Source organism: Pinus tabuliformis, chromosome J, assembly GCF_031772625.1.
Source record: "Pinus tabuliformis cultivar Carrire ecotype Pingquan chromosome J, CPIR1, whole genome shotgun sequence".
NCBI classification, from domain to species: domain Eukaryota; kingdom Viridiplantae; phylum Streptophyta; class Pinopsida; order Pinales; family Pinaceae; genus Pinus; species Pinus tabuliformis.
Window position 1 is genome coordinate 1254413687 of NC_142295.1, and position 13602 is coordinate 1254427288.

Here is a 13602-nt window from a genome sequence, read left to right on the forward strand (position 1 = left end):
TAAATTCTATGAAGAAAAGCTTAGACCGGGCCTCAAGACATTGTTTGGGATTGGCATGGTGATCCCACTGAATGCCCAATTTTAAATTTGTGGACACAACGATTAAAATTTATTATTCTTGAAAGATACATTTATTATTATTATTTGAATTTTCCTCCTTCCTGTTATGTGATGTTGCCAGTTAACATTCCCATTTGATTCATCTACATTCTCTCAAATTGAAGCTAATAACGAGCAGTTTAACATGCACATGCTTCAAGATGTCAATATTGAGGTATATCCCATTTCTTTTGGAGATAACTTTTCCATTTCCTTGGCTCCTACTCTAAATGTGGACAATGCACTAGACACTTGTTACTTTGTTCGCAAGTAGTGCACTTTATATAACTTCAAGGCTTTGCGTCGATCTCGCAGGTCTAGTATTCTCGCAGATCTCGCAGATCTCTTCTGGTTCAGATCTCGCAGATCCCGTGGATGTTCGTAATCTTTTGGAGGCAGCGGAACGTGTGGAGGACGTAGCTGGTCAAAAGCTGTTCGTATGGAGGCAACGTAACGTGTGGAGGACACAGCTGCTGTTCCAGCATTCTTAGGGTCTGCGGTTCAAATATTTGCTGTTGTTCCAGCATTCTCAGGTATTCACCATACGGTATTTCCAGCGGAACGTGTGGACGACGCAGATCTGGGGACGGTCGTATCTCTTCAGATCTGCGGCTTGAGCTGCGTATCTCTTCAGATCTGCGGTTTGAGCTGCGGCTCGTAGTATCTGCGGTTGAGTGGGACGTTCGTATCTCTTTAGATCTGCGGTTTGGCTTTCGATCTGGTGCAGATCTGCGTAAAATATGGCTCCGAGCTTCGCAAAAATAACTGGTGGCTCATCCGCCTCTGGAGGGCAATCTCCTGCCCATATCGTGAGTGAAGCCCCAACTCCCACTATCCAAGTGGTCCAGGACTCACTCGATGAAGCTTTGAAGTTCTCCGAAAGTGCCCTAATTTGCCGGTTCAATGGTTTTTGGCCGCGGCTGATAACACTCCACAATTGGATCTCGGAGGTATGGAAGCCTATCATTTCTGATGAAATTAATATCTACCCCTGTGCTAGAGGTTTCTTTATAGTAGATTTTGAAAATCCTGAAAGCAGACAATGTATTCTAGATTCCGGCCCTTGGTTTTGGGAAAAATCAGGCCTATTCATGAAGCCATGGAACCCATCATTCGATCCCTCTACAGCAGTGATAACCTCAGCACCAGTTTGGGTGAGATTGCCAAGCCTACCCTTGCATCTCTGGAATCTCTCCTCGCTAAAAGCCATCGGAAATGCAATTGGGAAATTTTACTGCAGGTGCCCAGAAACAGAGGAATATGCCAGAACCACCTATGCACACATCTGTGTGGAAATGGATTTCAACGCCGGATTCCCAGCTGAAATAAACCTAACAAGTAAAGACTATGTGTGGAACCAGAAGCTTGATTATGAAAGTGTCCTCTTCAGATGTCGATCGTGCTTTGAGACGGGGCATCTAGCCAAAAATTGCCCAAAAGCCTCTGAGAAAAATTTTGCTAGAAAAAACCACCACAGATCTACATGGTGGGAAGGAGCACAAAAAGAACACTACACTGTCATCAAAGAAGAATATTCTAGAGAAAACTCTGAGTCACAAGAAATCAAGGAAGAAGGAAACAACTCTCAAAGCAAGCAAGGAGAAAGCCCGCCCCAACAAATCAACAGTTATGAGGATTTGAATACCGCAGAAAATAAATCTCCATTTAACAGCAAAGCAAATCTCCTAAACCAAACTTCTCCGACTATAGATCGCGAAGCTAAGACACCAATGTCCCAAGAACCAGAAGAGATGAAGGCGATGCAAGACAAAGGAAGTTGGAAGACCGTAGAGAAAAGAAAGAAAGCTACAACACCAATCTCGCCAAGAAAGACGAGGAGCCAAACAAGTAAAAATTAAGAAAATTGTAGGTCCGATAGACAAATTTGGTCTCAGTGGACGTTAACCATCATCATCATCATAACCTTCTTGCAACAGATATGGTTTATTAATATATATTGAATTATGTTCCATATGAAAATTGTGCCAACTTATAAGCAGGGGTTCTTTTCCTGTAGGGACTCGAAAGTGGGCAAAAGGGAATATTATTGTTCTATTTTTACCAATTTCGCATTTATCTCAATAATTGTAAGATGTAAACTTGTAAACTTGAAAAATATAAAATGCATAAAAATATGCAAAAAAAACTCCATAGAATTTTTTTTAAATATCAATTATTTAATTAGACTAAAACCCATTTAGTTCTACAAAATCCATAGATTTTTTTTTTTAAATATCAATTATTTAATTAGACTAAAACCCATTTAGGTCTACATTAAATTGATTGACATACATAAAAAGTTTAGAAATTGATTTATATACACAAAAAGTTTAGAAATTGATTTATATACACAAAAAGTTTAGAAATTGTTTAAGTATCAATTATTTGATTAGAATGAAACCCGTTTAAGTATCAATTATTTGATTAGAATGAAACCCGTTTGCATATACATTAAATTGATTGACATACACAAAAGGTTAAAAATAATAATAGATAAAATTCTCAAATGATGTGTTCGATAATAAACCCAAAATAATAGAAGTACATTCCATAAATTAAATGGCAATTTGATTGGACTGAAATCCATTTAGATATACATTAAATTGATTCACATACGCAAAAGGTTAAAAATAATAATAATATATAAATTCTCAATGATGGGTTAAATAATGAACCCAAATTAATAAAAGTACATTCAATGAATTTATTGGCAATAACTATTGCACGGATTACCTACAATATATTGCAGGTATTAATGGCAATAATGTGATATATTGCAAGTTTTTCATGACCGCCATATATTGTGATATATTAAAAATGGGCTACATTGTTGTATATTTCAAGTTTTTCAACGCAGCAATATATCAGGATATATTAAAAAAAATATGCTTTTTACTAAGTTTCAAGCACAAAATATTGGAGATTGGGTTGCCACTTGCCAAAGTTGTCAATTATATTTTTGGAAGATACATAATAATATTATAATATTGTGATAATTTTTTCAAGGCATCTATATATATTAGGATATATTTTAAAAGCGATATTTTTCTAGTATTTCTCAACATTTTGTACTATTTTTCATATTTTCTAATGAATAATTTTGTTGTTTTAAATATGCCAATATTTTATGGTATTTCCAGTTCAAAATGTCTTTTGATTAGCCAATCATATTTTTTTATATTAGTACCATACCTTGTATATTAGTGCTCTGTTTTGTTGTATTCTTGCATTCTTACAATTCAAAGTTATTGATAGTAGGAACTTTTTTTTGTGTATTAGTGTTTTGTTTTATTGTATTCTTGCATTCTTACAATTTTGTTGTATTCTTGCATTCTTACAATTCAGAGTTAGAAGTAATAGGAATGTTTTGTGTATACGAGAATGGAGACTAAGAACTATAATTAATGGTTGAATGTAATAAGTGGTTAAATGAACAACAAAATTTAACTGTAAATTTAGGTGTTCCATTATTCCCTATGATCATATGACCATTTAATTTATATGATTGCACTAACTTTAGTTACTCTCAAATTAAATTGTATCAATTACAAACTATCAACCATTTATAATTATTTCATTCGAATGTTATTTTATGTGACACTACACACAATCAAGTAGCTTACAAGAAAGCAAGCTAGGAGATGCTTCAAGCTAGAAGATCGTGAAGATCGTGATTGGCAAATAGGATTGGATTCAATAAAGAAAAATATACAACAGCATAATTTACCATAAAGAAAAACTATACAACATCACAATTTACCATAAAGAAAAACTGAAATAACACACTTATCATTTCCAGTTATGAGAAAGCAAAAGTTAAATTATAACATGAGCACCATGGATACAACATCAATATCCTCACCATAACACACTTACCATATTTGGTCTTTGAAAGTATTAATCACATTTATTAGATATTTATGAGAAATTTTGTATTATTCAATAATATTTTGTATAATAAAAATTTGTAGAGGTTTTGTTTTAAAAATATACCATCATTCAAAAATTTCAAATTATTTTTTAGGAATGTAAAAATAGTTTCACTTTAATTAAAATTTTCATGTAAAACATGTAAAAATAATAACTCAATGGTCATTTATTAAATATTTTATAGGATATTTTACTTTGTTCAATAATAATTTGTTTATAAAGTATCTATTTAAAGGGTATAGTTAGATTTAATTATTGCCGAGGGTCTAGCTCAATATGGAAGATGTGTTGTCTTGTCATGTAATGTAAACATTTTATTTTGTAAAATAAAATAAAATAATACAATTAATAATTATATTTTTTTAATATAAAGAAAAATAACTCCACCTTAAACATTTTTACTTGGTCAAAATAAAATAAAGAAAATTAAAAATAACTCTACCTTAAAACAAAAATAACTTTAAACTAAAATAATAAGGGTCTAGCTCAATATGGAAGATGTGTTGTCTTGTCATGTAATGTAAACATTTTATTTTGTAAAATAAAATAAAATAATACAATTAATAATTATATTTTTTTAACATAAAGAAAAATAACTCCACCTTAAACATTTTTACTTGGTCAAAATAAAATAAAGAAAATTAAAAATAACTCTACCTTAAAACAAAAATAACTTTAAACTAAAATAATAAGGTAAACTTCACTTGATCAAGTTAGTCGTGGTTTTTGCACTTCGGGTTGATGATACTCCATGGTATTCATGTGGAATATAGCCTATTTAAAGGAGGAAATTAAACTAGCATAGATCCATCTTAACTCTGGATCTACCAAGCATTGTGAGGGAAGATCGTTCATAATCTTTGGAAAGAAAACGAAGGAAAACATTACTCAATTTCATGAATTGGCAACGAACATAATTTCCTTATGTAGATTTAGTTATTGAAGCACCCCCACACAAACACATCTCACTCAATATTGAGATCAAATGAAGAAAAACATTCAAACCCACTCTAATAATTTTCATATTTTTTTCACAATGATCAAAGACCATATTAAACCCACTTTTGTAGCTATGAGTGTCATTATATTGCCTCAATTGAAACCAAGACTCCTTCCATGTTTCTTTCTATAGGTAATCTTGACCTAGATTTACACTCTATTGCCCTAATTCTTGATTCTTAAGTGCCGTACATTTTGAGATGGATAACATTAGCATTGATCCATAAGTAGTTGACTAATAATAGATGTTTTACTCTTCAATCAATTTGTTTATTCCATTGTTAAGAAAGTTAACACATGCAAACTCATAAAAAACAAGTCTAAGACATAAGTTATTTTATAATGGATTTAACTCTAGACCCCTTGGTATTAGTTATAAATGTCAAAATAAAAATTCTCAAACATATAATTTAAAAAACATTACAACAAGCTTAAATTTTATGGAAACCAAATAATAACCTTTTCATTTAAAAATTTTATGGGCATCTCTTTGCACTTTTTGAGGCAATTACTAATATATTTATATAATAAAAGTTGTGCAAGTAAAATATCTATAAAATTTTAAAATATTTTAATAATATATTTATACACCAGCTATTTTACATTTTATATATAAATATTTAAAAGCTTTAATTTTAAAATTTTATTACGTAATAAACTTATATAAATATATAATCATAATTTAAAAATATTATAATCCTAATTTAAAAATATTAAAATTAAATGGGTAAATTTTATTACGTAATAAACTTATATAAATATATAATCCTAATTTAAAAATATTAAAATTAAATGGGTATGAAAATGTAATAAACAGTCAACATATCCATTCTCACAAGACAAAATATGAATCTAAAAAAATATTAAGAAATAATGGATGGCTCCAAAAAATGAATGGATCCTTAGAAATTTATCATTGATCTATAATAAAGACATATAATAAAGACATCCATGCCAACCAAATTTCAACCCTGTATCAATAAAATACTCTCAAAGAAATATTTCAAAATAATTTTAACTGGATGGGAGAGGCGGTACCAAATTTCAACAATTATATCAAAATATGAATCAATATCAATATGGATCTGAAAAAACTCGCAATCAAGACTTCGGATATCACGTGGACCACTTCTATCGACACAAGATAATTCCCAATAAAACGGAAGAGGGCATTTTTTTAGTTGAATTTGGTAAATAATTTTTGTTTTAAGAAATTTTGGTTGTCACATGGTGGTGTGACAAGGTTGTAAATTTGGCTAAATATAAAATTTGGAGTTTTCAAGTATATTTGTAAAACGTTGTAACTTTGTAAAATTGTATAACATATTATTCGGGCAGATTCATTGTTCAGGAAGTTGTCCTTCCTTTATACTGTGCAATTGTGTTCTCGTTTATAATTTCTGTTGATAATAAATGTGTATGGGTGTTCATTGGTATAAAGGAAAACATAATAATACTTAGTTGCGAAACACAAATTAAGTAGGATAAGTGGTTAGGCATAGTCCACGAACATAAGTATTGGTGAAAAGAAAGTGTTCGGTGGTGCCGCACCTCGCTAAGAGCGGTTGAAAGACTACCGAGGCTCCAACGTCGTGACAGTTGGTATCAGAGCTAGTTTGAAGACTTGGAGGAGTTTTGCAGGAAGCTGGGTGAAGCAGGGGTGTAGACACTTGACAATTGGTGACAATGAAGCAGGGACTTGCAGGTGAAGGAAGTTGTTTCACATGCAAGTGGAACAAGAGTTGGTTCATGGTTGCAGGAAACTTGGTGAAGTTGTTGGATGGTTGAAACTAGATCGCAAAGAAGAAGGAAACTGTTAGCAATGGCGGATGAATCTCAGGTTGGGTCTAGTCACAGTGCGAACGATGCTATTATGGCATTCATGGAAAAAGTGTTGGAAAAGATGGAGGACTTAAAGGCTTACTGGACTAAGAAGATGGACTTGGTCGAGAAAGATCAAGAGGCCAATTCGAAGATGAGGGAAGAGCTCGAGGAACTCTGGACTCAACACGAGTACACTGATCTTATGTGTACACAATTTCAAGTAAGGGTCAAGGAGATTGAAGAGGCAAGAGATCGAGGCTTGGCAGAGATCATGGACTTGCAAAAATCCCTTTACGAAGCGAGAGATGAGATCACGATGTTGAAGAAGACCGTGAGGCATAACTTAGAGGGAGGAGTGCCTCATGTGAAAGTCAAGGAAGTGGAACCTTATGATGGTACAAGGAGTGCAAAGACTCTTGGCAACTTTCTATGGGACATGGAGCAATACTTGGAACGATTGGGTCTATCTGATGATAAGACGAAAGTGAAGGTAGCTTCTTAGTTCTTGAGAAAGAATGTTAAGATGTGGTGGCGAAGAAGGATGGATCAGATTGCCAATGGCAGTGCTGGTGACATTACTTCGTGGGATGAGATGAAGAATGCTTTGCAGACCCATTTCAGTGCTCAAGATGAAACGTGGGAAGCAAGGATGAAGATTAAGTTCATAAAGCAGACAGGGAACCTACAGACATATCATCGAGAGTTTGCAAGTGCGGTTATGGAACTTCCTGACATGGCTAAGAGAGACAAGGTGTTCAATTTCATCATTGGATTGAAGCCTTGGGCACGCAATGAAGTGAAGAGGTAGAAGATTAAAACACTTGAGGAAGCTTTTGCTGCTGTAGACAGGTTGGTGGAGCATTATTATGAGACTTCTGATGATAGAAAGAAGAAGTTCGATAAGCTGAAAGAGAAGAAGAAGGATGATGCTTCGAAATCAGAGGATAAGTCGAAGATGAAGAAAGCCTTGAAGTGTTGGATATGTGTTGAACCACATACGGTGAAGAATTGTCCTTCCAAACCGAAAGTGGCTGCGATTGCACAATCTAATGTGAAGAATGAAGAAGCTTCTGTGGGGATGATGTAGATACTTGGAGCTGCTGCTGCTACAGAGGTGGTCTCTCGGAGAGATCCTGAGAGGAACAGTTTGGAGTATGTTCAGATGAAAATTGGGAGTGCTGATATACTCACTATGGTGGATAGTGGGGCTACTCACAACTTCATAAGTGAAGATACTGCGAGAAGAATTGGACTGAAATTTGTACCAGTGAAGGCACAGATGAAGACAGTGAATTCTCCTCTTGATTGTGTTCTTGGTGTAGCGGAAAAAGTGGATACAACACTAGGTGAGTGGACAGGGAAAGTCGACTTCACTATAGTGCGGATTGATGACTATGAAGTTGTGTTGGGAATGGAATTCTTGAAACAATTTGATGCTATGATTGTTCCACATTTGAAGAAGCTGTACATTTACGATGGAAGAGAAGATGTACCCATTGGTATTCCAACCATTGGAGTGACAAAGCCTGATTGTAAGTTGGTAGTGATGCAAATGGAGGATGAGAAGTGGATGGAAGATATGAGTAAGCGGTTGTCTACCATTGAGACAAAGCTTACTGAACAATCATTGGTCATCAGAACTCTTTCAGATAGTATCTTGGATTTGTCAAGAAGGCTAGAAGTGGTTGAGGATATGATGATGATGATGAGGCATTTGTGAGGCAGGAGGATCGGGTCACTTATCTACAGAAGATGGAGATAGAGAATCCTAACAGATGGATTGAGATGATTAGTGAGGGTGAGCCTTTAGGCTCTACTCCCTCTACATCTTCTTAGATGACATAGAAGATGGGGCTCATTGTTAGCTGCTCATAGCAGTGAGTCCTTAAAACAGGTTGAGTAGGTATGACAGATGGTGCAGGGGTGGCTTGGCATCAAGCATCATGGCATGTTGCATATGGGATGGAGTTTCCATGGACCTAAGCATGGGAGAGATTCTTGGTGAGTCCAGAATGTGCCAGAATCCGAGATAGGCTGGTGAAGGCATAAGGATGGACATTCTTATGATTTGAGCATGACAGTTGGAGTGATCACCCGACTAGTTCAAGTCATGGGGGCTAGCCATGTACCAGAGATATGTTGGCATCAGGCAAACGAGGAGGATAGATCACAGGATGAGGACGACACATGATGTAGATGGGAGTTCTACATATATTACAAGGATGTTTGCAGTATGTGAAGGAGTTGACATCATGGACCAAGGATGAGACAGTTGTTGATATTGATCTTGGTGGATGGCTACCAGGATGGTATATTGTCGAGGATGACAACGACTTCAGGTGGAGGAGGATGTAAGGACCTGCAGTCCTTGAGACGAACTTCCGGCATGAAGTGCGAGCTTGTTGGTGAAATGAGCGAAGGAAATACAAGTGCGAATAGCTTAGACGAAGGAGCGTGGACTGCAAGTGATAATGCGCACGAGTAGAGGCCAAGCGAAGGTTTATATACGCGTGGGAGCATGGATGATTGCCCACGGGCCGACCCACATTTGGAACAAAGTCGACATGTATTATGATGGCGTTTTCAAAGAGTAGGGGTGTGTATTTACATGGTGGACGAGTCGGCTTAGGCAAGCCAACTCGCCCAACCATCCTTATATATGCAACGAGGTGTTGGAGTGAAAGTTCATCAATTCGACAAACGAAGTCTTCAAGGAAGAGATGCGTAGAAAAGGCCGCAGCAAAGAGGAAGGTGCAGATGGTTATGCGCCCAAGTCTTGGGCAGGTCACTTGAACGCACAAATCTAAACGAAGGCGTAGGGCGAGGAGCGCCCGCCGGTTGAAGTAGGGCGTGCACGGGTGACGGTGTGGGCACTCAGTTGTGCGAAGGCGCACGGGTGAAGGCATGGACGACCCGGTTGTGTGGTTGTGCGGTTGTGCACGGGTTCTTGGGTAGCTCGAGTGAGCGTTCGCCGGTCGTGTAGAAGAAAACGCGGAAAGTGTGTACGGTGAAACAAAATGAAGCCGATTGTGCGAAGGGGGTGTCTTGGTGACTTGGTGAAGTCACTCGCCCGTCGTGCACGAAGATAAGGTTCGGTTGTGAAGTGCGGAAGGTAGCTTATGTGAGGGCGTGCCCGCCCGCCTTGGGCAAGGAAATCTTGGTTGTCACACGGTGGTGTGACAAGGTTGTAAATTTGGCTAAGTATGAAACTTGGAGTTTTCAAGTATACTTGTAAAGCATTGCAACTTTGTAAAATTGTATAACATATTATTCGGGCAGACTCATTGTTCAGGGAGTTGCCCCTCACTTTAAACTGTGCAATTGTGTTCTCGTTTATAATTGCTGTTGATAATGAATGTGTATGGGTATTCATTGGTATAAAGGAAAACATAATAATACTTGGTTGCGAAACACAAACTAAGTAAGATAAGTGGTTAAGCGTAGTCCACAAAAATAAATATTGGTGAAAAGAAAGTGTTTAGTGATGCCGCACTTAGCCAAAAGCGATTGAAAGACTATCGAGGCTCCAGCGTGGTGACAAGAGGTATCCTAAGAATCCTCCACGGAGCGCATGTTCCACACCACGTATTTTTAAATCATTCAGCAGCCATGAAGTACGATCTCCCACAAAAGCATTGTTGCAACCCGTTCTCAAATCACCGTGTTTCCACTTTCATCCCACGGCATATTCGCTAGATCATCACATGCATAGCTATTTTTCAGTTAATCCGGAAGGGTATTTCAGTTAGTGAATGGGGAGTTTAATTTTTTTATCCGATTATCAATTCAAATCTTGACAATATTTTTTAGTTCATCAACGCTCCGACTTTCCTTAAACCTGTGAAATATTTTTTAATACCCAATGCTTATTCACTTCTACTGCGATGGATCAAATTTGACTTTAATTTGTTGCTCGTGCTATATAATATTTAATATTCACATAACCATTTTTAATTTATATGTTTTATAGATTTTCACTATATATTTGACAAATAACTTAAATTATTATTTTTATATCATTATATATTGAAAATAATTTTGACCACTCTCATTTGATTAATTATCGATCCTCGCTTACGATGCTGTTAATTAAATGCATCCTCACTGTTACGGTGAATTGATACAAAATTTGTACAAACTTCTAGGTTCACTGTACTTCACCGCATGAAGACGACGTGAAGCGATATATTACGTTTTTTCGAGATTTTATTTGGAAATTTGGGTAACGATCGGAAAAAATATATTTTTAAGTGGTGTAATTTATATGATTGAGGATTTTAAAAATACAATTTAAATAAATATAATATTGTGATTTTATTAAAAATTTGTGTCAACGTGGGATTATCAGTAAAAAAGACAATTCCATAGATTACGCCATAATTGACCATGCAAAATGCCATTAGGCCTTCCAGATTCTGAAACCATCAACAACCAGTCCGCTAGGGTTTTTCAATTCTTTTAGTAATTGATCCTCACAATTATATATTGCAATATTTTGAATAATTAAAGAAATCATTTAAAAACAAATATACGTTGCTCAGAACTATTACGAATACATATACATCTTGTCTCGTGCAAGTAGTTACACAGATAATATTGAACGTCCGGAGAGAGATTCAGAGTGTGGTGTGGCAGCAGACTGGCCCATAGATCTCAGAATGGGGACTGAAAATTGCACGAGAGGGTGATTCTTACAGATTCTTTCTTCTTTTATCCTCCTCATCCTCCTGCTTCAGATACGCCTATGTTGTTGACAGCACTTCACGAAGCACGTGCTTCATGTGGTTCGGAGAATTGCTAAATCTTTCCGATACTTCCAATGCTATCTCTCTGTTTCTGCCATTAAATCCCTCGATTTTCTGACTCTCCTAAGAAGACGACCCCGGCAGCCCAGTGGGTGGCATCGCCGGTGGAGTGGTATTTTTTTATGGCCTTTGTGTTGATGTTTCTCTGTTGTTTTAGGCGCCGCCTGGGATTGTCAACAACAGAATACGCTCCACCTACTCTCACAGTATTTACTTACAGAGTGTTGAAGAGTGCCACGAAGAATTTTTCTGAGCGTTTGGGAAGAGGAGGTTTTGGCTCCGTGTTCAAAGGGATTTTACCAGACGGTTCTCTGGTGGGTGTTAAGAGGTTGGAGAGTGTAAGTCAAGGAGAGAAGCAATTCCGCATGGAGGTGAGCACCATCGGAACCATGCAGCATGTGAATTTGGTTCGGCTGATAGGGTTTTGCATCAAGGGTTCAAGAAGGCTCTTGGTGTACGAATACATGCCCAATGGTTGCCTTAGCGACTTTCTCTTCAGCAAAGCTCAGAGCGACGATCAGCAGAAAGAGCTGGACTGGAAAACGCGCTTCGGCATCGTTGTGGGAACTGCCCGGGGAATCGTTTACCTGCACGAAAATTGCAGGGACTGCATCATCCACTGCGACATCAAGCCAGAAAACATCCTCCTGGATTCGAATTTTTGCCCCAAACTCTCTGATTTTGGGCTGGCCAAGCTTTTGGGCAGAGAGTGTAGTAAGGTCCTAACGACCATGAGAGGAACCAGAGGTTATTTGGCCCCAGAGTGGCTCTCCGGCCTGCCAATAACGGTTAAGACCGACGTCTACAGCTTCGGCATGACATTGCTCGAAATTATTGCAGGGCGGAGAAACATGGATGGGGATTCGGATTCTGGCGAGCTGTTCTTTTCCGCTTGGGCTGCAACTCAGATAAGCAGCGGAAACGCCATGGGGGTGCTTGATAAGAGATTGATGAATGTGAACAAGGCAGAAGCGGAGCAGGTGAGGAGGGCTGCCATCGTCGGGGTATGGTGCATTCAGGATGAGCAAGAGAACAGGCCAACAATGAGGCAAGTGTTGAAGATATTGGAAGGCGTTGTAGACACCCCACCTGTTCCCCCGGTTCCCCTCTCTATACTGAGATTTACCCAAACAGCCAGCAATCTCGGCTTCGTCTGCGAAAAAAATCTCTATGCGACTGCAAGCAACAACCGTGATCATCCCTCTACTCCGCCGTAAAAGCCTCACACCGTATTTTTAACTTTTTCCTTGCATTACTATACGTGCGGATAGAGAGGTTATTTTGATTATATTGTAATTGCTTTGAATTCAAATTCGTTCCACTTTCAATTGGTTCATCCTGGAGTTTGCCCGTGGTTCATATTGATATGATTAATGTTATATCTACGGCGATTTCACAAATGAAATATCGACCAGATGGAAAGAAACAGTCAAAATTTATGCCGTTGATGGCGCCACCTTTGTATGAGCAAGCACGATTGTCACGAAAATTTACTTACAAACCATCTGCCCAAAAATGGATACGGTCGACTAACGAGTATTGATGGATTTGAATTAAAAAAAAAAACCCATACACTTCAATGGCCCCAGAAAGCCCAAAGAGACGATGATAGAATTTTTAAATTGAAGTTGTTCTACTTATTTGGTTTTTATAATCTATGTAAATAGCCATTCATATATTAAATTTAGTTTTTATAATCTAATTAATAGCCATTCATATATTAAATTTAAGTTTTTTAAGTGTATTTTTTTAATATTTTTAAAATTATATATTTCTATGTGATGCCAAAGAATTAAATCTATTATATATTAATTTATGTCTTGATTGGTTGTTTATAAGTTCAAGTCAATTCAAATGTATTGGATAGATAATTAATCTTTTTCTTAAAAATGAACTAAACAAATTGAGTGAAAGTAAAAAATCCTATTGTTTTCAATTTTAATTT

General features: G+C 36.8%; 1 protein-coding gene across 1 annotated transcript; it reads left to right on the plus strand.

Annotated features, from left to right (window-relative positions):
- The first annotated feature begins 9572 nt into the window (after positions 1 to 9572).
- On the plus strand, positions 9573 to 12874 carry LOC149231763 (G-type lectin S-receptor-like serine/threonine-protein kinase At2g19130). The gene is made up of 4 exons (XM_089381737.1): positions 9573 to 9636; positions 9731 to 9795; positions 11394 to 11536; positions 11815 to 12874. Exons 1-4 carry the CDS (start codon positions 9573 to 9575, stop codon positions 12872 to 12874), a joined length of 1332 nt encoding a protein of 443 aa, XP_089237863.1.
- The last annotated feature ends 728 nt before the right edge of the window (positions 12875 to 13602 follow it).